This window comes from Thamnophis sirtalis, unplaced genomic scaffold (genome assembly GCF_051295495.1).
Source record: "Thamnophis sirtalis isolate CommonGarterSnake01/CBP01778 unplaced genomic scaffold, rThaSir2_p1.2 scaffold_4, whole genome shotgun sequence".
NCBI classification, from domain to species: Eukaryota; Metazoa; Chordata; class Lepidosauria; order Squamata; family Natricidae; genus Thamnophis; species Thamnophis sirtalis.
Window position 1 is genome coordinate 48,136,160 of NW_028261384.1, and position 25,567 is coordinate 48,161,726.

The window sequence follows — 25,567 nt, forward strand, 5'->3', positions numbered from 1 at the left end:
TTTTGTAATGTTTGAGCTTGAATGATGGTCTATGAGCATAAAATCTACTCTGGGTCTCTACATGAGATTTCCTTCTGTCACACAATTACTCACCAGGCTCTTTCTTCTCTCTCTTGGGCTTAGGGGTCTTAATCACTGGACCAGGGGTATTAAGCAACTCTTCTCCAGCACCTTCTATTGGTGTACCACCAAATTCTTCATCAAATTCCAACTTTATTGCTGAAGTATCAAGGTCCCCCTAAAAATAAAATTAAAACAAGTGAAGTTACTATTATGGTTGGGAGAATGAAGCAAACTGAGAAGCATGCTCTATATATAGCTTTGGAGATAAACCTCAATCTTTCAAATTCCATTTGCAATTTAGAATTTGAAATTATATACATATATTGTCTTTCCATTTCACAAAGATATATAAGGCAACTAGCAATAAATTAAATTATTCTAGTTAATTTGATTAGGTTAATATTAAAGAATGTTAAATATTGCTATTGTAAGGAAAATCCAAAAATATTCAAATATTTTTAGAACAAATAGGATAATCATTTCATAGTATTGCCCTCCCCTTTTCCTTTTTAATGGTTTAATCACATTGCCATATGGTTTTAGTATAGTTTTTTAAAAAAATATTTGCAATTTTGTATTTGTTCAGTAGCTTTTAAACTGCTTTTAATAAAAAAGATATATATTTTTCTGGGGAAAACTTAAGATATGCTAACCAAAATATTTTACAAGATTTATTTACCTTCTTTTTTTTTAGTAATTTCTTACTGGCATCAGCTTTCATAGCTGATGTAATCTGTGGAACTATTCTCCTACCAAAAGGTGAAGGCATGGTCTCTTCTAAGTGAAGTTTTTTCATCTTGGGTTTACCAACTTTGCCTTTTATGGGTTTGCCAGTCATTCCTGCCAGTACATCCTCTCTTTCCTGAGCTTCTACTTTCTAAAATAAGTATGAAAATAAAAATTAGATATAAGCTTCTAAACTCTGTAAAATCTAAACATATAATCTATGTATTCTAATGTATATTAAAATATTACCCATTTTTAAATAATTCATGTAATTATGAGAGTATTTTAAATATAATGTAGCTGTATTCTTTCACTACTATTCCCATAAACATTTAGATTAGACAATTACATCAAATTACTTGGCAAATAAAAAATTAAAAGCTCATTAGTGTATATGTGAATAAATATTATTAGATTTTTCAAGTTGCAAAATACAGTGAGAAGTTAAATATGTAGAAAAATTTAGGAACAATTGAGGATCTCGAAACCAGTTTCAATCAATCTAAAACTGTCTGAATACATTCCAAGTCCCACAGACACCAGGAGCCTACTATTTCACTGCAAAATTTGAAAACACAATTCAAAAATGAAATTGCACAAATTCCATTCTCTAATAATGAACTCAGTTATATGAAGATAATTAATTACCACCAAATAATAGCCTAATATAAAAGTTAACCGTATACATGAATTTTAATATAGGTCAGCGTACTTCAAGTTCTTCTACAAAAGCTGCCAAATCTTCTTTCCAAAGGTCAGAAGAAGATTTTTTCTTGAGTTCATTGAGTTCCTTTCCCTACAAGACATAAAAGAATAACAAAATAATTTGTATTAAGAGATGTTTTGAATATTTAATATAAGCCAATATAAGAACATAAACATAACTGTACTGGATAAGGCCATTGTCCCCCTTAATCCAATGTTTTGTTGTTAACAATGGCCAGAGTTTTGAAGTACTCAGAAGTAGAAAATGGAAATCTATCTACTTCTTTCTAATTGTCCTACAATTGATATTTGGAGGCAAATTTCCCTCAATTGGGAGGTAACATTAAGACTTCAAAGCAAATAGGATTTGACAGACCTATCCTGGGTAAATTTATCCCAGGCACCTTTTATAATCATTCAGATTAGTGGCTATCACCTTGTTTTGTGGCAATGGTTCCACACAATAATTATGAACCATGTAAAGTTGAGCTTTAATCTTCTACATCAATATTATCAAGGCATGTAAAAATTAGGTACATTTTGTTATATGTTGTTCATAAACAACATAAATGCTATTAAATTATTCATTTTGAGAAATACACATAATTTAAAAATTAACATGTAACTTGTAATTTTGAATTTTTTTTCAACCTAAAATAATATTCTCAATACCATTTTAGGAAATACTTTCATATTCAAAACTCAGAAAATACCTACTTTTGAATCTCGCTGCTTAATGATTTCCTCAACTTTCTCTTTAGTAAGACACCATAAAGACATATTTAAGATGTAATTGAAATCTGGACCTGAAGTAGATCCTGAAGAAGATGAATTATCATCATTCAGATTTTGCATTTCTTCCTCTTCTGCAGCCTATTTAAAGATAAAATTAGTTAAAATACTAGACACATAAATAAATTGTGAAACATTGTAAAAATTCTAATAAAGATGAAAAATAATTTTTAATATATTAGGTAGGAGATTATCAAAACATGAATCACTTTTTTAAAACAGTAAATATAATAGCAATAGCACTTAAGACTTATATACCACTTCATAGTGCTTTACAGACCTATTTAAGCAGTTTACGGTGTCAGCATATTGCTCCCAACTATCTAGGTTCTCATTTTACCAACCTTGGAAGGTTGGAAGGCTGAGTAAACCTTGAACCAGTGAATCAATCAAACTGCCAAATTGCTGGCAGCCAGCAGTCAAGCAAAGTAGCCTGCAATACTGCATTACAACAACTGCGCCATCAAAGCTGTTGCAAAAATGCTCAAATTCAAATTTTCAAAAATACTGGAATGTAGACAGCTCTTCAGAGAAAAGCAAAATTTATTACAATATGAATAGCTAGCTTGTTTATGGATAGATATTAATAATAGATACAATATATTGTAATAACTTATCTTGAAGACTGCTATACCCAGGCAAGGCAAAACTAAATCTCAAAGGCTAATCACACCTATACAATTGTTAAAAGTAACAGTGTGACTTGGACTGAATTTTTATACATTGTACAAAATTCTAAAAAGGGCCTTCAGTTCTATATAATTAATAGTATTTCTTCCAAACAATCAATTTGCCTAGGCTTAAACTCGTTCTTTAAATTCTTTAAACTATACTGAAGAAATCAATGTATTTATCCTTTTGAAATGCATGACTGTGATTTTCTCAACCAAATAAATTAAAAAGACCAATGGTGGTATTATGACTTACTTTTTCTTGAGCTTCCTTCCAGGCTTTGACAGGGTCAGATTCATAACCTCTCTGGACTAACATCTGAATTAAATCTCTCTTTGATTTGTTTTCTATGGGGAAGGGGGGGGGGAAGAGATTGCAATGAAAAATATATATTATATATATAATCAATTCAAGAGAAAATTATAAATTTTACAATATCCTTTAATTCTGTATTGTTCTTACCTATGGCAATTTTCCCTTGTATTTTCTCTAAAATAAAGCGAGCTTGATTGTTAAGCTTTGTAGATTCTGCCCCTAACATTCCTGCAAGCCACTCCTTACGCAAACCATAATAATTTAAACGTAAGTCAAAGAATTCTTTTAAGATATCTTGCACAGTTTCATATTTCTTCAGACAACCCATATGATCGAATAGTACCTGCAGAAATGTAAAAAAAAGATTAAAAACTATTTCCATTATTCCATAATGTTAACTAAATGCTATTATTTCTAAAGAAAAAATATAATTATAGAAAACTAAAGTCTTAAAATTTCTCAGCTTTAAATTCAAAAATCAGATTTCACTTGTTTTTTCTGAAATTTACAAAGCCGATTTTTTGGAAATTAATAAGAATGCATTAAGAATGTTAAATAAGAATGTTAAATATACCCAAAGTTTTTTTTAATTTTGATTTTTTCAAAAGTATCAAATATTAAATTAAAGTCAAATAAGCATTTGATTTTAACTTACAATCAGTCATTTTATTTGCATATAGTATTACAATATTATTGCTTGTGGCCGGCATGTGTGCAAAGGTCCAGGGAAGAATGTGCAGGTAGGGAAGTCGTAGTCCTGTGACTTGCCACCTTCTCTACTGGCTTCAGGACTAACTTTCTGGAGGAACTGAAAGGGAGGCTGCAATTGGCAATCACATAATCCCAGAGTGCTGCAACCACTCATAAGTGAAAACTATTTGCTAAATGCCCAAATCATAATCATATGGCTATGGAGGTGCTGGGAGGACTGGTAATCTGAGGACCAATTGTAACCACCATTTATTCAGTGGTGTCATAACCTTGAATGATCTTCCAATGAATGGTAATAAGCAAAATTAACCAGTAGTGCAAAACCCAGTAACTATCCATCTCTCAATAATATCTTTTCACAACTTGGACAGAAATTCAAACAATTTTATTGCAGTCATAGACCAGCATAAAACTAATAACATAACAAATATGCTAAAATAGAAATAAAAACAATGTTATATTGATAGAATAACATAAACATGAAATTATTTTATAATAAATAACTAATTTATTGTTAGAACAAATAAAATGCTATAAGTAATACTGGAATTTAAAAAGAACACTATGAGAATGTAAAGCTTTGCTAAATTATATTAATTCTAATATCTGCTGTAGCCCTGCTTGGGTTTGTTAGCATTATGGTCATTATATTCCAACCAACTTTAACGAAGAAATAGCAAAAGAAAACAGAAAGTAGCATGTGCATATTTAAAAGGAGAAAAGGAGAAAAAAAGTGAGGGAAAGGAGCAAGGGGGATGAAAGGAAGAGAAAATATGTTGGTCATGTAAGCCTAGTAAGGCTTAGAATCACCTCACTTGGAAGACTTGTAAACATCATTTTTAATTATAACTCTGACTGAGAATCAGACTACATTGTCTGAAATTTCCACCATCTGGTCACCTAGAAAGACTAATTAGCTTGCCCTGCCCAGATATTGTGTTATACATGAGGAAATATGAGCCATAGTTTCAAGGACTGAGCTAATTTTAATACACCCTTTTTTCCCCAAGAGAACAGCAGAAAACATTATAGTGAGCAAGAGTAAAAGCTCTTGATGTTTTGGGGACAATATTGTAGAAGTAAAATGCAGAAAATATTTTGGGGGTTCAATGAATATATGGTGCAGCCTAGTTAAGTTGATTTTGCAGAGCTATAACTCTGGCACATTGCTTGAAAGATGTTTTGGCTTCATAAAATCCAACTGGATTTAACACAGCAGCGTAGAATCCATAACTTAAAGTGGCAAAGAAATCTGAAATTGATCTTGAAAAGTCAAGGAAGCTAGACCACAAGGAACAGAACACAACAAGGAACCAAAACTAGGTTCCTTAGGAATTCCTTGTAGCGCTTCTAAGGGTTCTATGTTCTTCTATGCACATTTTGGAAGCCTAAGACAGCTGTGATATTATTTTATCAAATACGTTTAGTCCATCTGTATGAACAAAAAAGTTTAATATGGAAGCAAAGAGAGAATATTATTTTTTGTATAAAATATACAAAGATAAACATTAGTCATGTGCTGCACAGAATATATTACTACTAGTGTAACACTGAAAAAAGGTAAACAGCTACTGGTCTGAAGGTCAAACATAGAGGAAAGTTACCATAGAATTACAAGTTAAACTTGTTTGAAGCTTAAAAACTTTGTGGAGTCCAGCAGCCTCTGCTTGAGCAAGTTTTTCTTCTGTCATTTTTACAACAAATTTCACAGTTGTATCAGTGTGATATTCTTTGTAATCAGAAATTAATGCTGGTGTTTTTTCAGTCCCATTCAACATTGGTTCTAATACTTGTTCTTTGTAAACCTGTAAAGACATTAAAATGAAAATAAAATGCAAAGAAAATAGTAGACATATTTTAAGTCTAAAATTGCCTCAAAAATATTTACCTGAGTCCATGTTCGAACTGGAAGTTCTGTAATTTCTACTGTGTTCCTATCAACCACAAATATTTCTCCACTCACTACATATTGATTTTGACCAAGTTCTTGGATTGCTCCTTTAAAGTTTTTGTAATTTGGAAGCTACAATATTAAAAATATGCATTAATTATACACATCTTAAAAAGTTTCATATATTTTTTTATAATTGTAGATAACAAAAACATTCAGTTAAAATCAAACCAGTATTTAAGTTAAAATAATATTTATATAGAAATGGCATGTTATTTCTGTAGGAAACTTCATACTATTAATTATTTTATACAAATGAACAAAGTTGTATATAACCACAGAGAAAGGAGAAAAGTGAGTGTGAATCAGAGTATATACAAAGGTGCTTAAAGGATAGTTTTATTTTTCAATATTTTTGCATAAATATGACCTAAAATGTGATCTTATTTTAAAAAGTCATAAAACTAGATAAACAGAACCCAATTAAACAAATGGATAAAAATATTATAGTTGTTCATTTATTTATTGAGGAAAATTATCCAAAATTACATATTTGTGTGGTAAAAGTATGAGTTGCATTGTAGGAAAGTAAAACTGTTATTCCGCTTGCTGAACAGAGTATGTTTTTGGTTGAGTGTTCCTATTTTATTATTTCAACACAAGTCTTGTAGTGTCTTTCTCATGCTTGATTGGGCATGTCAAGGAAGAGTTTTCTTAGTATTGCTGATGGTTGCAGTCTAGGTGGCGCAGTAGTTAGAATGCAGCACTGCAGGCTACTTCTGCTGCCTGCTGGCTGCCTGCAATTTGGCAGATCGAATCTCACCAGGCTCAAGGTTGACTCAGCCTTCCATCCTCCCAAGGTCGGTAAAATGAGGACCCAGATTGTTGGGGCAATATGCTGACTCGGTAAAACCAGTTAGAGAGGTCTGTAAAGCACTGTGAAGCGGTATACAGGTCTAAGTGCAATTGCTATTTTGCTGTAAAAGCCCATACTGAATAATCTCTGAAAATGTTAGGGTCTATAAGATGTTGTCTTCATCGTCTTGTCCTGATCTGACAAACAGATTCTTTCTGTTCACCTCTTCTGTTGGTGAGAATGTGATTTCTCATTTGATTGTATAAATTGATTGTATAGATTTATCTGATCACATGTGTTCTGTATGTTCAGCCATGCTACTTTGTCATTATCAGGGAGAAGAAGAGAGAGTAGGGGCACCTTCACTGCCACTTCTGAGCTGAATAGAGAGATCTGGGATGGAATGTTGGTTTGAATAAAAGAGAAGTAGAATGAGAATGTAAAGCCTTAAAGAGAAGAGATTTATACTCTGGGAAAATATAAAGCATGATAAAGAAAATCAACTCTGATGTGAGGATGTTAGGTGTAAGTTGAACTAGAAAAAGCTTTTGACAGAATGGAAAATGTCCAATTATTAAAGTAGATTCTAATACTCCTAATAATTTCATTTCCTGACCTTTCCTATCTTGAAGGAATAAGAAGGTATCTAATCCGATCTTCTCCAGTGGGAAAACCAGCAACACCACTGCTTCCAGTGAATTATTCATCTGCATGTGTATCAGTTTTTCCAGCTTGGAAAAAAAGGGAAGATAGGGAGTCGAAAACGACAATTCTACTCAAGCCATTTCTTGGGCAAAACAAATGGAGGTCAACTATTTCTCCTGCTTGTACTGATTGTTGCAGCTTCTTTTACACGCCATGTTCCATGTGACTGAAGGTTCTTTGTTCTTTGTTAAAAAGAACAAAGCTCAGGTCTACAGGAAACATTTATGGTTATATTTTTATCTCTCTCTTTTTCTTCATTATTTTGTTTTCTTGATTCCTCCTTCCCTCCCTTCTCTGCATCTTTTTCTTAAAGTCGCTACCTAAATAGGCCTGAATAGAAAAAAAAAAACAAATCCTACCACCTGCAGAAAGTAGGAATAAGATTGGAGATGACGGTTTTCCTCTATGGGATGGAAAAAGCAAGCATTGGAAAGGATGGATTTGATCCTAATGCTTTCCAGGCTATAGATAATTGCATGTTCATTCAAAATGATGCCATGTTTTGGATATGGTTTGAGTATCCGAAATACTAAGTCCATACTTTGGGAGAATATATAATAAAACTTAAGGAGAAAATCCTAAATAAATGCAATATTTCTGTGCATTTAACACTTTTATGAATAGAGATAAATTGTTTTATAATTATACTTAAAAATGAGGCCAAACTGTCCTCAACAAAAGATTTTTAAATCATTACTAGTCAATCAAAAATTGATGAAAGCACCAAATAATATTATCTTACTGCACTGATTTTAGCTGCTCAATTTCTTCTGATTTACTTGTCTTTCTCTGTCCACAGTTTCTTTACTGTGATTGTGAACCAGATTTGTTTCTCTTCTAACGAAATCTTAAAGCCTTTGTTGATTTTTGCTTTCTGAATTCTGTCTTAATTGGAACATTGCACATAGACTATTAAAATATTCAATAGTTTGCTTAGTCTCATCTTCTTGTAACCATATTTTTTTATTCATTGATTTATCCCTCTGTAAATAACCACAGTTAGCCTCTTCATGAAAAAAATTATATTACATTAATCTGCAGTGAATATTGCATTACCATAGGATGAGGATCCAATCCATCCAACATTCGTCTGACATTGTTCACAATCTCTCTGGTATCATAGTTTGGAATCTTACATGCCCATCCTGTACCGATGCCCTCAGCACCATTTATTAGGACCATAGGAATTATGGGAATGTACCATTCAGGTTCCACACGCTGATTATCATCATACAGGAACTTAAGAAGATTATCATCTACTGCAGGAAAAAGTAATCTTGCTAAAGGGCTTTAAGGAAAAGACAAAGAAAATTTTGAGGTTATTTTGGTTTGTAATTCAATCACTTGCTAAGTTGAATTGCTGTATAAATTACAATTTATTAAATTATACAATTTATTTATTTTGCAAATTTACATAGCTTCCCATCTCATTAAAAAGTATATATTATATATATATATATATATATATATATATATATATATATATATATATATATATATATATATATATATATATATATATATATATATACATACACACACACACATATATGTATGCATGCATGTGTGTGTGTATATATATATACATACATACATAAAACATATATACATATGTGACACTATTATTCATACTTATTCTTAAACACTTCCATTTTTTCCCTTTCATTCTAATTTCTCCCTATAAAACAAAAGCCATGATGTACAGGGGTGACAGAATTATTGTCTAGAAAGAAAGTGAAGATATAGGTTTGGATTAGGACTTAAATGTATTTCCATTTTAGTTATAAAATCAAAAGCTGAATAGTAAATAAAGCTATGATTTTTTTTTTACTTTATAAATTGAAATCTCTCTGTCTCCCTCTCTCCCTTAAAGTCAGTGTTGACTCCTAATGATTGTTTTAACTGGGTCCTGTAGTTTTCTTGACAACATTTCAGAAGTGGTTTGTCATCGTTTCTTTCCTAGGACTGAAAAACAGTGATTGATCTAAAGTCTTCCTGCCTAATAAGGCAAATCTAGAATTCATTCTGATTTCTAACCTGGTGCTTTATACTACACCAACTTGGCTCTCCCTTTCTCTTACAAAAATATCTAATTAAGTCAAGGTGTATTTTTATTTTTGTTTTTTTGGGGCAGATTATGGGTTTTGTGTTTCTTCCACACTTCTGAAGGACAATTTTCATCATTGTGCTCTATCCTATAGCCATTGAGTTGACCAAAATATACTTCTGGAGTAAGGAATTGAAATACTTATGTATTTCTTTCTAGTTGCCTTCCACAATAACATACTTCCCAATTCTGTATTATTTAGATTTCTGTTTTGAATTACACTTTACCTCAACATGGTGAAAATGTAACGAGGACTTGCAGCATCCTTGCCACCATGAAGTCTAGTACCAAACTGACCAATAGGCTGTAGCAAGCTGACATTATTACTTCCAACAAAATTCTGAGCCAAATTGACAATTGTCATCATTAAAGCTTGCTAGAAGAAAATATTAAAGTTATGTTACTACCAAAAGGAAAAATCCGATATTATGATCAGTGTAAATTGCTGAGAAAACCACTTAATCTAGCCTATTTAACAAGGCTAGAAAAAGGAATAAATTGCCACTCCATAATAAAGACATTTATTATCAAGTTATTATCATTTTATACATTATTCATTACAAATAACAATGTTAGTGATGATTATGGTTATGATGAATTTGGATTTCAATGGAGTATTTTTTTCTCTCAAAGTTACTACAGGTGAAGCAAAAAGATCTAACTTTTCAAATTTGTCTACCTTGCTTTGCAAAATTATTCTTCCAAAATAATAAAGGTAAAATGGATACTTTTTTTATTTCTATACCCACCTCTCCATGGTGATAAGCAGACATTTCTGCCACAGAACCAGCCAACTGAGCAACTTTAACTTCACGTTTATCATTTCTCTTACAGCAAGTATACAAAACTTTACGCTGCCCTGGTTTAAAGCCTTCATTAAAACAAAAAAATTCAAAATTTCAAAACTGTACTCTTTCAAAATAATATTAATATAACACAGGTCTGCAAAAAAACTTTTTTCGAGAGCTGTTTTGTTATTCCACATAATCTTTATGTTTTTTTGTGCACTGAATCCGAAAATGACCTCCATTTTGTCATAGGACATCACGTTTCCTGACAATTTAGGTAATTATGTTAAATAAGGCAATACCTCAAAATAAATGGAAATAGACTTTAATTTTATATTTTCATGAAAATCCTTTTTTGAACTGAAATGAGCTCACCTACACACACTAAACTCAATTCTTCTTCCTTGTGAGGCTCCTCTTGGTGCATTTACACTTGTGAGTAGCATCTGGAATGTCTCTCTGAATCATCCAACAGTAGTCTGCCATCATTGTAATGCTTCATTTTCCCTGGTATCTCCTTTCCATCTCTTTAATGTCTTGGTGGAATCATTCACCTTGTTCCTCACTCACAGCTCCCAAATTTTCAGGAAAGTAGTCAAGGTGGGACTGGAGGAAATGCACTTTCAAACTCACCAGACAACCTAAACTTGAAATGCTTTCAGCATTCTTCTGACGATCTTTTTGTAATGAGGATCTTTGTTATTGCTAAAAATTTCTGTACGACTTCTTTAAATGCAACCCACCCTTCTTTTTGAGGATCCGTCATTGACAAACTCTTGATCAACTATAAGTCTTCTAATGTCTGATCCGACAAAAATACCTTCCTTCAATTTTGCCTCCGACAGGCATGGAAACTTGGTGACCAAGTATTTGAAGCATTCTCCATCTCTTGGAAGTGATTTTATGAATTGCTTCATCAATCCCAATTTTATGTGGAGAGGTGGTAGAAGAACTTTATGGGAAGGTACCAAAGTTTCTTGGAGGACATTTTTTTGCCGACTGTTAGCACCCTCGGCTGCCAATTCTTCTTGGTCCAGTGATTTTGTCGGTCTCGACTGTCCCGTAGACACAGAAAACAAGGGTATTTGGTATACTCAGTTTGTTGCCCGAGCAGCATGCACAAGATCTTCAAGTCCCCACACACTTGACAACCATGGTCTTCATATTTAAGTTTACAAAGAACCAATTCCAAGTTCTCGTAGGTTTCCTTCAAGTGTATGGAATGACCTACAGGTATGGAAGCGTAAAAACCGTTGTGGAGTAAAACTGCTCTGAGACTTCTTTTTGAAGAATCTATAAAAAGACGCCATTGCTCTGAATCATATTGGATTTTAAATTGACCCATCAGACCTTCAACATCAATGCAATAAACCAACTTGTCTTCCTGGGTGAAGTAAGGAACAAACTCCTTTTCACGATATCTGAACCATGAAGATGACACTCCTGACAACAATAAATTCCTGCTTTTCAGTCTTGATCCGAGTAACTCAGCAGCATCTTTGGGAAGATTCAATTTCTTACCAAATCATTCATCTCCTCCTGAGAAAACAATTTTGGTCTTGTATCATCTTCAAAGTCAGAACTTGATTCGTCATCTGGTTCAGGTATGACTTCACCTTCATCGGAGCTAGGTATCTCTTCCAAGGTAGCAGGGGGCTTGGATACTGATATATCTGTGCCATGGGGAATGGGATGAATTGCTGAGTGAAGATTGGGGTATGAAATGGAATGCTTCCATTTGGAATTAAACCCTTTCACATTGCATGAACAAAAGTAACAGTCATCACTATGGTTCTTTTGCTCTCGCCATACCATAGGAATCCCATAACGGAAAGATTTTTTCTTATCCTCAACACACCATTTGCACACTTTATGAGACGCCCAAACTTTATCTTTTAGTCCAAAGTATGCAAAATATACTTTTTTCAAAGTCTGTAATATTCTGCTGTTGCTTCAACACTGTATATTCACCACAGATGAAACAGAAACTGTCTGGCAAATTAATAAAATTTCGCGGAGCCATAACTTAACGGTTGAAGAATAACGAGCTAACATGAATTGCGATGAAAAAGTGTGAACAGCCTAGAACCAAAAACCTGATGATGATTCGTGCACAAGTGTGGCATGCAGAAGAGAGCAGCTCTGTGTCTGTACACAAGACGTCACAGTGCTGACCACGCCCCCTGCACTGACTGGAGATGTTGCTATCTGCCCTCTATCACCCTCCCACTGGATTTGTCAGGAAAGATTAACCCCTTCTACCATTAGAAGCACAGACTTAAAACTTGCTTAGCTTATGTATATATTGCTGACCATCAGATTTACAGTGCTATATTTTTTTTACATAACTCTGACAAACCCTTTAAGTTTTTTTTGCCATTTTATATCTTAAATGCACTTATGTGAATTAATTAATAGTAATTTGGACTTTAAATTTGGTTAAAAACCCATAATATTAAAAAATTCCATTTTTTTTAAAAAAAATGATAAATTTGAAGACAATTTTGCATGTTGTGGCAAATCATGACGTCTAGGAATTTTTTCAATATTTTATTTGTTTTCAGCACACCAAAATACATGGAAATTAGATGAAAATAATCAAACAGCTTTTTAGTCGCAGACCTGGGTAATAAGAGATACTTAATTAAACTGCACATTTAATCAGACTAGCTAAGTAAATTTATATATGATGAATGCAGCAAAAATTATCTAATAAATATAAGGAATTGTAAATTTATGCGTTTGATTTCCTGATACATACCATAATAAAGTTAGCAAATTTAAGGGTAGTTTTATTATAACTTCATTTGTAAAAAAGACGGTAAAATGAAGGTTGGTAAAATGAGGACAAAAATTGTTGGCGGCAATATGCTAATATTGTCAACTACTTAGGGGCAGTGCTATTGCTGTTGCTAAAGCAACTAAGCTTCTTCTATATAGAAGGCTAACAATGAAAAAAGAACAGAAAAAATGCAAACAACAGTATTCTATGTTCCAGTATAATTACATATTTAAATCACAGAAAGAAGATACTATACATCATAAAAGTGCACTCACCATCAACAAGAGATGGGATGGATCGCTCGTTATCTGAGTTGGAAAAGAGAATCAGCTCCTTGTTGATAAAGTCATTATAAGTGAGATGCTTTGTTGCAGTCCCATACAGAAATTGCTAAAATAAATAACAGTTATTATTACTTTGTAACAAATAACATCATTTGTTTCTCCTTAATATTCCAACATTACCTCTGGTAATCCATGCAGCCGACGTTGTCTTCTATCTTCCATGAAATTTGTCAACCATTCTTTTCTGTCATCTATTTTTTTCTTACTGAAGGCCTACAAAAATATAACAGATTGCTCACGACTTTAAAATAGATTAGAGTGGCTATAAAACACCAAGTTTTAATCAAGGTCCAACAATGACATAAACTAGAAATAGCTTATAACTACAAGCTACATACTGAATAACTGTATACATGATCAGAGGTCATAAAATATTGTGTCCATCTATTCCATGCTACATTGCAAAATATGTTAATAGATGGCACATTTCTTTTAGAAAAAAGTCCCAATTTGAAGGCAATTTAATATCCTGTGTATGAATTGTACATTTAAAATATGTGGTAATTATTTAAATTAAATTTCCATACTTTATTAATGTTTATAGTTTATTTTTATTCCCAAATAAAAAAAGAGAAAATGGCTGTTCATTATTCTCTTTTTTTTCCAAGTAAAGAAAAATAGTAAAAGGAAAAGGGACTAAAAGGAAAAACACCTTTAAAAAACATTTTTAAATCTTGAGTCCCAGGAAAAATATTGCTCATACTTTCCATTATGTTGACAAGAATTAAGATTATAAAGCTAGAATGGCTTCTCAGTCATCCAGGTCATGTTTGCCCTAAAAGTACTTTTTCAAGAGGTAACTGGATCAATCAGAGCTGAAGAAGCTTCTTGGATGAGAAGCAAAACATCTTCAAAGAAAAACAAGAAAGTCCAATTGCCTCTTGAAAAAATTCAAGACATTTGGGACTAGAATGACAACATTATTCTGCTGCACAAAACACTCTACATTCATTCAGAGATCCATCTACTGTATTTTTCAGACTATAAGATGTTCTGGACTGTAAGACGCACCTAGCTTTTTGCGGAGCAAAACAAGAAAAAAAATCTGCCTCTGCCTCCCAGTAATTTGCTTCCTTGCATCAAACCGCAAACAGCTTCAGCACAGCCTGATTTAGCACAAGCAGCTGATTGCAGTGGAATCGGCCTTCTGGAATACTACCTATCAGCTGTTCCAGCCTATGGAAATCACCACCCATTGCTGCCACGACCTATCACTGCCTTTGCATGCCCCATTTTTGGCCTCCATGCATACCATTTTTGGCCTCCACGGGTTCCATTTTTGCCCTGTTCCTGGCAGTGGGTTATGGGGATCATCTAGGCTGAAAATGGGGCACTTGGAGATGGTGATAGGGGGCAGTGGCGAAGGGCACTGATTCCCACATCCTGGAACAGCTGATAGTGTGAAGTTTCCAAAGGATGACCTAATTAATTTACAAGCCTCGAGACAAAGTTCAAAAGAAATCCATTCATTTATTAGGATCAACATTTTGGCATGTTCTTCTGTGGAGCCGAAACTGATTCCTGCTTAATTGCGTTTGAACTTTACCCCTGTATCTCCTCCCCTCTGTCTGTGTCATAAATCACATCCACCAACAAGGTGCCTATGGCAGGCTATGAACATGTGCATTTCACACACCAACTGTAGAAATACGAAACCTGACTCTGGTCAAAGGTATGCATGGAATTCTCCTCCCTTCCGTCCTTTTTTTATGTCGACTTGATAGTAGTCATGGAAACGCTTTACAAGTTGACATATAGGTGGTATTCCGGGAAGCTGATTCCACTGACAATCAGCTGCTTGTGCTAAATCAGGCTGTGCTGAAGCTGATCAGGCTGTTTGCTGCAAGAATGCAAATTGCTGGGAGGCAGAGGCCAAAAAAATATGGTAATTAACTATATCAGTATTGAAATAATCTTCATTTAGTAGGATCCAAATTTTATTTAGATTTAAAATATCTAAATCTAAAAATAAGGAGATAATTTATGAATATAGCAATAGCAATAGCAGTAGACTTATATACCGCTTCATAGGCCTTTCAGGCCTCTCTAAGCGGTTTACAGAGAGTCAGCATATTGCCCCCAACAATCTGGGTCCTCATTTTACCCACCTCGGAAGGATGGAAGGCTGAGTCAACCCTGAGCCGGTGAGATTTGAACCGCTGACCTGCTGATCTAGCAGTAGCCTGCAGTGCTGCATTTAACCACTGCGCCACCTTGGCTCTTCCATGAACAAGAACAAGTGTGATAAAGTCACGTATATCGAGGGGCGCTTCGCCTCAATCCCCCTCTCATGATCGTGGGGATGCTGCAACGGTCATAAGTGTGAAAACTGGTCATAAGTCACTTTTTTCCGTGCCCTTGTAACTTTGAATGGTCACTAAATGACCATTCCATATGTTGTAAGTCACTGTTGTTTTGTACAAGCTTACCTGTATAAAAATACAAAAAACTTCTTTGCTTGCAAAAAGCTGCCCTAAATACAGTCATTAGAAATGGGGGGGATACACACTGAAGATCAATGAGTCACAGCCATCATGGAAAACTAAACCATTTTGTCTGAATACCTTCCTTTTCTCAGCAACACCTGCAACCCAGAGTTACACATCAAGCAGGTTGCCAGAACACATTGAGGAATTAAAATAGTTAAAATACAAGGATAACTATCAGCAGCAAAGTTACTTTTGCTCATAAAGTAAAACTCTTTAGCAGAGAGGTCATTTAAGCTCTCCTGAAAGTGAGTGGGCATATTTGGGCTATAAAATGTAAAAAAATTAACATATTGAGTGAAGGCTAATCTCATTCTGCCTTTGTTCAGACCTTACTTCAGGGAATTTTTGCCTTTGGATATAGCTATCTATCTTTTTATCTCTAAAGTGCTGACATCTTCTGTGGACTATTAAGGGAGGTGGGGGCTGTTTTCTCCTCCTAAGAACACGTTTTTCAATTTTTCATTCAGGGAAATATATTCTTCCTTTTTAATATTTCTCAAAATATTTCATTCTTCTAGGAGAGGGGTGGATGCTAACTTTCTACAATTGGTGCCATGTTACTATGCCATATTATCATGAGAGAAAATTAAAACAAATTGGACTTATGGGCTAGAAATACAGGCATACCAGAATGTTTTGTTTCTTGCCTCCCTTGCAGGATTAGCCTTGTAAAATGGAAAATATTTCTTCCAACAACCGGTTCTCCGAACTACTCAGAAAAGTAACATCCAGTTTGGGAGAACCAGTGCGAACCAATAACAGCTGACCTCTGGGCATATTCCAAGCAATGCTCTTTTAAGATTTAGTTTTTAGATTTTTCCCTTTACCAAATTTGTTAAATTTAAACAGATTGACAACATGCAAATACAATTTCTCATCCCATGAAATTTTATAGGTGGCAGGAATCAATCTTAAGACATTTTATTTTATTTTTGTAAGGTTAGAAAGTCACCTTCATCAAGTTTTCTTTTACCGTGGTTTCTTACAGATTTTTGCTACATAAACATAGATAACATTGCTTAATAATCAGATATTACAATGACTTCAATATGTTTTAATAATGTAAATAATTATAAATAACAAAAAAAGATGTTCAGCAGATATATACCAATGTAATGGCTGCATCATCTTCAGGACCAGCATATCGAAATAAAATCCGATGTCTTTCCATATCTGCAAAATATTCTTTTGCTTCTTTAGCAGTGCTGGTGCCTAAACCTAGTTCAATTGGAAAAAAGCTTGACATGTTAAACTATAGTTTTTTCTCAATGTTTTACAGAATAATTTAATAATCACTCAGGAAGACTCAAAAAGTACAGCCAAAAGTTTAATATTAATCCAATAGTGATTATATAAATATTTTTAAAATGTTAATCTAATTAGTATTGTAAATGACAAATCAACTAAATTTCTATTTCAATTAATTCATTTTAAAGTGCATTTTGGATTAAAAATATTTTTGAGGAAGGGGAAAAGGAGTTCAGTACAAACCTTTGTAGTATTTTATTTTCCATGCTTTATGATTTTCCATATGTTTTTTCCATTCATCAAATTCAGGAATACTATAGAAGGAAAGTTCCTGCTTATTTTTACTTGCCTTTAAATAAAGAGAAATTCAATTAGATTTTAGTTCATAATTTTTCCTGTGTTTTATAAAGATTACATATAATATTTTTTATGGTTATTTCAAGTATGATTTGGGCCATCTTAACACAACCTCGACTTATAATAGGTTAATCCAAATACAGCTCAAAATATTTCACAGGTACATATGCTTGGCCATATATGCCATGTCATTAGAATGAATAATAAATTTATTTCAAGATTTTCAAGGACTGGATGTTGAAATTAGAACACTTGAGAAGGTTAGAAATTAGAATACTTGAGAAGGTGGAAATAGTGTCATACAAAACTTTCAATGATTCTCTAAAAGATTGCTATTTCATATAATAAATTCTGACATTATCCTAAGAAATAAAAGCAACAAGTTTATATAAAGCTTTATTTCTGGGCAACAAAGGATTGTGTTCATGATATATAATCAAAGTCGGAAACATAAATGGTAAATGTTTTATATACAACTTTTGCTGAAGAAAAAAAGTTCTTTTCTTAAATCTTGAATCATTCTTAAATGTAAAGAAAAATGCTTGAATATTGAAAATATTATATTCATGCTTCATTTCAAATATTAAATGACATAAAATTTACCTCAGGTTTATTAGTTATAGCATGTACGCTGACTATACTAATTACCTTTACAATTGGAGTAATAAATTCTTCAAGGAAACCATGTTTCAGAAGTGAAGGCCAATTGTGATGAATAAAATTGATAAGCAAACCCTTAATATGTGATCCATCTTGATCCTGAATAAAAATGGGAAAATGGCCAAATATAATGAATCCTGAATAAAAATAAAATATGACTGTACCACATGGGATAACTTTTACAAACAATTCCATTTTTACTATTTAAATAGTTCAATTAAGATTTATATATCTATGACTACTTAGAAAGTTACTTAGACTATATTCAGATAAATATGCTTATACAGTCTTCTATTATTTCTATATCTATCTATATCTATCTATCTATCTATCTATCTATCTATCTATCTATCTATCTATCTATCTATCTATCTATCTATCTATCTATCTATGGAAAGTTTAGAAATATAAATAAATAAATATTTCTTCTGCAAGTCATGTAGAATTGAATGAATGTTAGTTTTAATAGCAATATAAATTTATATACCGATTCATAATGCTTTACAGCCCTGTCTAAGCCATTTACAGAGTCAGCATATTGCCCCCCACCCCAACCACCTGAGTCCTAATTTACCGACTTCAGAACTATGGAAGGCTGATTCAACCTTGAGCCAGTCTGGATTGCACTGCCGGCAGTTGGCAGTCTGCAATATTGTATTCTAACCACTACGCCACCATGGCTCTTTAAGTACAGCTTTTTCTTTATATAAATACAGGATTCAAGCAGCATATACAAAGTTCTTTAAATAAATAAATAAATAAATATATATATATATATATATATATATATATATATATATATATATATATATATATATATATATATATATATATTATTATATATATATTATATATATATATAATATGAATGCTAAAAATACAGTGTGTAACTGAAAATATATCAGAAAAAATAATGGCAGAAAACTAAATACATAAACTATTAAAAACTTTGAAAAACTGAAAATCGAAAACTGAAAATTGGAAATCTTCTTAAAAATGATTGGAAATCTTTCTATCCAGAATCAATCAATTCAAAAAATAAAATCAATGGAAAATTGTTTATTATATTTATTTTAATAAATAAAAATAATATCAATGTCACCAATTAGTATAAAGTACACAGGTTGTCAAGAAAGATATCAGTAAATTAAACAAACTCAGAAGAAGAATAAAGACTGTAAATGTAAATGAGAAGCAATAAGAAAGATTATAAGCAAAGAAGGGATTGCATGATAAATATTTAATTTTAGAATTTCAGCTGACCTGATCAGTCATAATCATAATTTTGCCATATCTTAATGTTTTCAGAGACTCTGGATCTTCATAACTTTTCTTGTATTGTAGACCAACTATTTTTATAATGTTATTAATTTCTGCATTTTCCATAATCTGTGTAGAAATATAGAATTAAAACAAGCTATATTAGTAAATACATGCATATAATTATCTATGCACTCAACAACTCTTTAAATGACATATTTTACCTGTTTATGAGATGCCTCACGAACGTTAAGAATTTTTCCCCTGAGTGGAAATACCCCATATCTATCTCTTCCAATAACACCTAAACCAGAGACAGCTAAAGATTTGGCAGAATCTCCCTCAGTTAAAATTAATGTACAATCCAAAGAATGCTTGCCACCTATAACATAATGAAAAGAGCCAAAAAAAATCAAAGTAAGGGGATTGAAGTAATCTTCAGTTCAAACCTAAATTCTTAAAATTCTTAAAAAAGAATAGCACATTTTCAGGAAAAAAACATTTTATTAAAAAAAATACAGATACCTGACATGAATTTGTTTTTTAGATAGCATGGCTCTTTAACTATGGTATAACTACTATGTTCAGTATTAATCCACCTATGCTGAAAAATACTATTTTCAACAAATACGTTCAACTTAGCAAGAATATTTACCTGAAGCATGTCCGTAGTCATTAATTAATAACTTTGGAGGCATTTGTATTGTTATAAAAAGTGATTGTTAGCTCTTACCAGCATCATTAGCATCATCAAGTTTTGGAATGCCTTTAATTTTACTATGTTTCACTGATGAACATTTTTTGTTCAGCTGTATCTGTGCCTTGAATTTCACCCAATTCAGTATACTTTCTACAATGCCACAGTTAGAAGCCTATAAAAATTGAATTCATATTTAAAAATACTACAAAAAAGAGTTACATTAAAAATAAATATATCAAAGCACTAAAATCCATTTTTTCTTTAAAAATATTGCATGTCAGAGTTTATTTTTTACACAGCTTGATATTTCCTTATTTTTATTCTCACAATTAACAGCAATAGCACTTAAACTTATATAACACTTCACAGTACTTTACAGCGCTCTCCGAGCAGTTTATAAATGTCAACATATTGACTTCAATGATCTGGGTTTTCATTTTACCAACTCAGAAGGATTGAAGGCTGAGTCAACCTTGAGCCGGTCAAGATCAAACTCCTGGCTCTGAGCAGAGTTAGCCTGCACTACTGCATTTTAACCATTGTGTCACCAGGCTCTTTCACATACCACTCAAAGACCTACAAATTTTATGAACTGAATTTTGTATTATATTCCCAAAACTAGATAGCATTTTGCAAGACAGTTAATAAACATCAGTATTTGTTAATTAAAAAGAAAATGCATTTCAAATATTAAAGCATTATTCTTTTATTACTTTTTATTTAATCATATTAAGAATAGTTTCTGAAATGTAAATCACATCAGGGTTTTTACTTTCTTTAAAGAAATTGGTCAATAATTCTTCAAATCATTATGGTTATTAAATAAATATGAAATACTTACTGCTTTAAAAAACTTTTCTGATAATTGACATTTGGACCCAAAACTTTTCGGTTGGAGTGTCATATTCTCTTTCGTTTGAGAATCGAAAGAAGGATTTTCAATAAGACAATTAATAAAAACCCATATATGGTTCTTTACCTGTTCAAAATATATATATATATATATATATAAATAAATAAATAAATATATACAAAATATACATATATAAATATGCACACAAGTGAAAATAAGAAAACAAAGATATAGAAATAATGAAGCAATCTTTTTTTGTGAAATTATTTCAAAATATGAACATCAACTTACCTGGAATGGTTTTACTGAAACACCAGCTTTGTTTTTTTTTTTTACTACCTCTATCAATTTTCCAACAATTTGATCTACCACATAATCGACATGCCTACCTCCCTTAAGGTAAAAAAAAGAAAAAAAAGAAGTTAGCAACAATAACAAAACAAAATTGTGTTTTAGAACTTCTAATAATGAGAACATTTTCACAGTAGGAACAAAGAAATATTAAATAATCAAAAGAATGCCACACATCCTGAACACATTAGGAATATTACTACTCTCATATTGAAGTATTTTTAATTTATCTGTGTGTACCACATATACAATTTATATGTGGTACACACATATATGAACATATTTTCATTTTTAAAAGTCTATAAACTGCACAGTAGAGCTTCACAACTACATTGAAGGAACTAATGTTGGGAATATTTTTGTAATATAATACAATATAATTAAAAACCCAGTTTTTTTGGCAAAAATTAATGAAATGGTTTCCCATTACATTTTTCCTAACCTGGCCCAAGGTCATCTAGCTGGCTTCATGCGGAAAGTGATACAAGTCATACTCTCAACTACCATACCAAGGTATGTCTCAAGAATTGCAGTAATACCAAAATAATCTAATTTTGCAATCTTAACTACTTATCACTAATGAGATTAAAAAATGAAAAGTAACAATTATACTGAAAATATAATATCTGATATGCTGACCAGCATCTTTGAATTGGATGATTTGTGATTAAGAAATTACTAACAATAGAATTTTTAAGGCAAACTATTTTTCTAAGCAGTCTGCTCAAAAATATTCAAATAACAGTTTTAGAAATAATTAAAAGATGTGCTATATACAAACATATTATAATTCTAAGGCATGTAAGAGATATTGATACTGATGCCAATATTTTACAAATCATATACAGTAACTATTACATTTGCTTATATGAAATCAATAACCTGTTTGACATTACTTTCACAACTTATTTTAAAATATTTCCATTACTTGTTTCGGGCGTATATATGAGCAATATCAAAATTAGCCCAGTGATTTTCTATCATTTCATTTTATATTGTTGTGTATATAATACAATTTATAAAATTAAAAATCCAAAGTACATTAATTCCAATTCAAAGATTGTGCTAGGTTTTGCAATAGTGGAAAATATCTGTAGCTCAGGTGTAGGATGAGGTTGAAGGTTCGTTCTCCGAGGTTGTGGGTTGGTTTCCAAACATTCTGTTACCAAGCTAGGTAACATCTTCAGTGTAGTTTAGGGGATGTCAGTGTCAATGTTCTTCTGTTTATAAGGCCTTAAGGTTTGGGTGTGCCAAGTCAGGGTCTTGTGAATTATCAGTGGGTATTGTGATAGGTCTTGTGATAAGGAAATTATATCAGATCACGGTCATTGGGAGGTCAACTGCTGGTGGAAGGTTGTGTGGGTGGGTTGAGGGATGGTACTGTCTTTGGTTGGCTGTGCAGTTGATTTGAATTCTGAGGGGTTCATAGATTGGTTGTTGTGCTGTGCTGTATATTATTTTAATCACTTAATATGTAAAGTAACTCACCTTTGTGGTAGCAATACTGTTCACAAAACTAATTTGCTGAAATCCCTTTTCACTTAAAGTAAGACAGACATCCCAGCGTTCATTAGCAAGTTCATGAGTAACTTTTAGAGCAAGTCCAGTTTCATCCAACTTATCTTTCACATAAAGATCAACATAACTACGAAAGCCATTCACCTAGGATTTAACAAGAATAATTATTTTCTGCTTTGAACATATAGAATTTCATTATAGAAATATTTTACTAATGTTCTTACAGGTAGTTTCTTTCCATTAAGCATTACTTTGACTCCTTTGCATGCTCCTGCCAAATCATAAGCTCTTCTTGTCATAAGAGCTACTATATCTTTGTCAAGCTTTTCCATCTTAAACTTTGAAAGATCTGGTTGGAATGTCACACATGTGTAGTCATCTCCTTCAAAATGTTTAATCTTAGGATCTGAAGTCTTCATCATATTATTCATCCAGGTCTTCATTAAAAAAAAGATAAAAAACAAGCATATACATTAATAGAAAATTTCTGACAAAAACACAGCGCTAAAGAAATTTCATTCAGTCATTCTAAATTAGATGTTTCTTTTTTCAGTTCCCATATAAACTAAAATAATATCATATTTGATTTATTTTATATTTTTCTTTAAAAACATAATCCATATGTTCATAATATGATATATAATCATTAATGCATTGAATATAATGTGATTATTTCCCACATTATTATTTGATTAATTTATGATATGCTGACTGGATGCTAAGTAAAGGGGGAAAAATTATTCAGGGTTCTGACCAATAATATTTTTTAGTTCTCTATTAAGATTAAGACTGTAAAGGTATATACTTCTACAATTACATTCAATTGAATAAATTCTATTGTTCAAAGTTTCAATCAGAGAAATCCCTTGTAAATATCTCTGAATATCTTGTCCTATCATCTTTTTAATAACTGTGTTAAAAAGTTTAATCACATAAGAAATATGTTAAGAAAGCAAAGGGAAACAATCATACCTGCTTAAAACTATGTTTGTATTCTTTGCAAGCAGTCTCAACTGTAAACTTGGTACTGAATATATTACAAAGTTTTGCACCATAGCCATTGCGACCACCTGAAAAGGTAGGGAACATGAATACCTCTCAATATGTTTTTGTTTTTACTATGTCTCCCCCACTGATACATGATATGCATCTGCAAATGGTATACAGGTAGTCCTTGAATACAACAGTTCATTTAATGACCATTCATAGTTAGCACTGAAAAAAGTAACATGACCGTTTTTCACACGATCGCTTCAGCATCCCCATGGTCACATGATCAAAATTCAGATGCTTGGCAACTGACTCATATTTACAACAGTTGCAATGTCCTGGGATCATGTGATAACTTTTTGTGAACTTCTGACAAGCAAAGTCAATGGGGAAGCCAGATTTAACAACTATGTTACTAACTTAACAATTGTAGCGATTCACCTAACAACTGTAGCAAGAAAGGTCATAAAATGGTGCAAAATTAATTAACAACTGTCTTATTAGCAACCTAAAATTTAGGCTCAATTTTGATCACAAATCAAGAGCTATCTGTATTTTGTTTTAACATACAAATACTATAGCACTTCATTTAGAATTTTGCAGCAGGAATGTGAAATTAATGAATTTAAAATCTTCCACTTAGTTCCACTTATAAATCTCTTAACTTCCACCAATTAAAGCATCAAATGCCATGAAATTGTTACTACTATTTAAAAATGATAATTTAGGTTATGCTGTAATAGTATATTTACCTGTAACTTTTTTTTCATCATCATCATAATTACTGGACGTTAATAGCTGTCCAAAAATTAAGGCAGGAACATACATCTTTTCTACTTTATGTTCCACAACAGGAATACCTTTTCCATTATTCCAAATACTTATAATATTTGACTCGCTGTAAGAGAAAACAGTAAATATTTTAACCACAGAAAAGTACAGTTGCCTTTACAGTTTTCAACAATGCAATACAAATGCTTCAGGCTGGCAGTTTACAAATTCACAAGTTACCCAATTAGCAGTAAATCGCTGCGGCTACCAATATCTTAAGCTGCGGTAGAACAATTAAGATAACATGCAAGACAAACATAACAAAAATTGTATCGCTGGTAGAACACCACACAGTGCATATCTTTTCTCCAATGCTGAGAGAAGTGGTGGCTGCAGTTTCAATCTTCCAATTAGAATCTTGCCTATATTTTAGACTATATCTTACTTAAAGCAATATTAAGGTTACAAGCCTTTCCAATCCCCACCACATATGTTCTACAACTATGCTGAATCTTCTTCGATGCAGTGGGATTCCACAACAGACAGATGAACATGATAACTCCGCCTTGTAGATAAAAAAAATTGAAAATTAAAAAATGGGAATTTAAAACATCTTTTACCTGCACTAACACCCCTGATAAAATATTCAAATATTTTACAGATACAAGTCTCTCTATTGTCTTAGTATTAGGAAATCTTTGTCACACAGTTCAGCTTGCTTTTGTAACATTGTACTACACATTAATGTAGTGTGCAGTGATTAAATCCTGATCTTGATCTAAAACATACAATTAATATTTTTCTTGGTATGCTATCCAACAAACACTCATCCATGTCAATAGACCAATAACATAAAGATCAAAAAGATTGTCCAAGATTGCCAACTTAAAGCTGCAAACACCACAATAATATT

General features: G+C 32.2%; 1 protein-coding gene across 2 annotated transcripts in view; it reads right to left on the reverse strand.

Moving 5' to 3' along the window:
* Positions 1-25,567, reverse strand: part of TOP2B (DNA topoisomerase II beta) — a 56,138-nt gene that overhangs the window by 12,851 nt on the left and 17,720 nt on the right. Inside the window, exons 6-30 of one of the 2 annotated variants that reach the window (XM_087712871.1) lie at positions 24,636-24,781; positions 23,866-23,963; positions 23,118-23,330; positions 22,864-23,037; positions 21,316-21,417; positions 21,013-21,150; positions 20,205-20,343; positions 19,696-19,853; positions 19,475-19,600; positions 18,200-18,310; positions 17,438-17,543; positions 17,055-17,164; positions 13,578-13,670; positions 13,389-13,503; positions 10,293-10,414; positions 9,771-9,919; positions 8,493-8,724; positions 5,873-6,007; positions 5,589-5,789; positions 3,421-3,616; positions 3,214-3,305; positions 2,212-2,367; positions 1,502-1,585; positions 743-940; positions 94-238 (exon numbers count right to left, since the gene is read on the reverse strand). In XM_087712871.1, coding sequence (XP_087568997.1) covers positions 94-238; positions 743-940; positions 1,502-1,585; positions 2,212-2,367; positions 3,214-3,305; positions 3,421-3,616; positions 5,589-5,789; positions 5,873-6,007; positions 8,493-8,724; positions 9,771-9,919; positions 10,293-10,414; positions 13,389-13,503; positions 13,578-13,670; positions 17,055-17,164; positions 17,438-17,543; positions 18,200-18,310; positions 19,475-19,600; positions 19,696-19,853; positions 20,205-20,343; positions 21,013-21,150; positions 21,316-21,417; positions 22,864-23,037; positions 23,118-23,330; positions 23,866-23,963; positions 24,636-24,781 — 3,539 coding nt within the window. The remainder of the gene's footprint in view (positions 1-93; positions 239-742; positions 941-1,501; positions 1,586-2,211; positions 2,368-3,213; positions 3,306-3,420; positions 3,617-5,588; positions 5,790-5,872; positions 6,008-8,492; positions 8,725-9,770; positions 9,920-10,292; positions 10,415-13,388; positions 13,504-13,577; positions 13,671-17,054; positions 17,165-17,437; positions 17,544-18,199; positions 18,311-19,474; positions 19,601-19,695; positions 19,854-20,204; positions 20,344-21,012; positions 21,151-21,315; positions 21,418-22,863; positions 23,038-23,117; positions 23,331-23,865; positions 23,964-24,635; positions 24,782-25,567) is intronic. The other variant, XM_087712872.1, reaches the window with a different exon arrangement.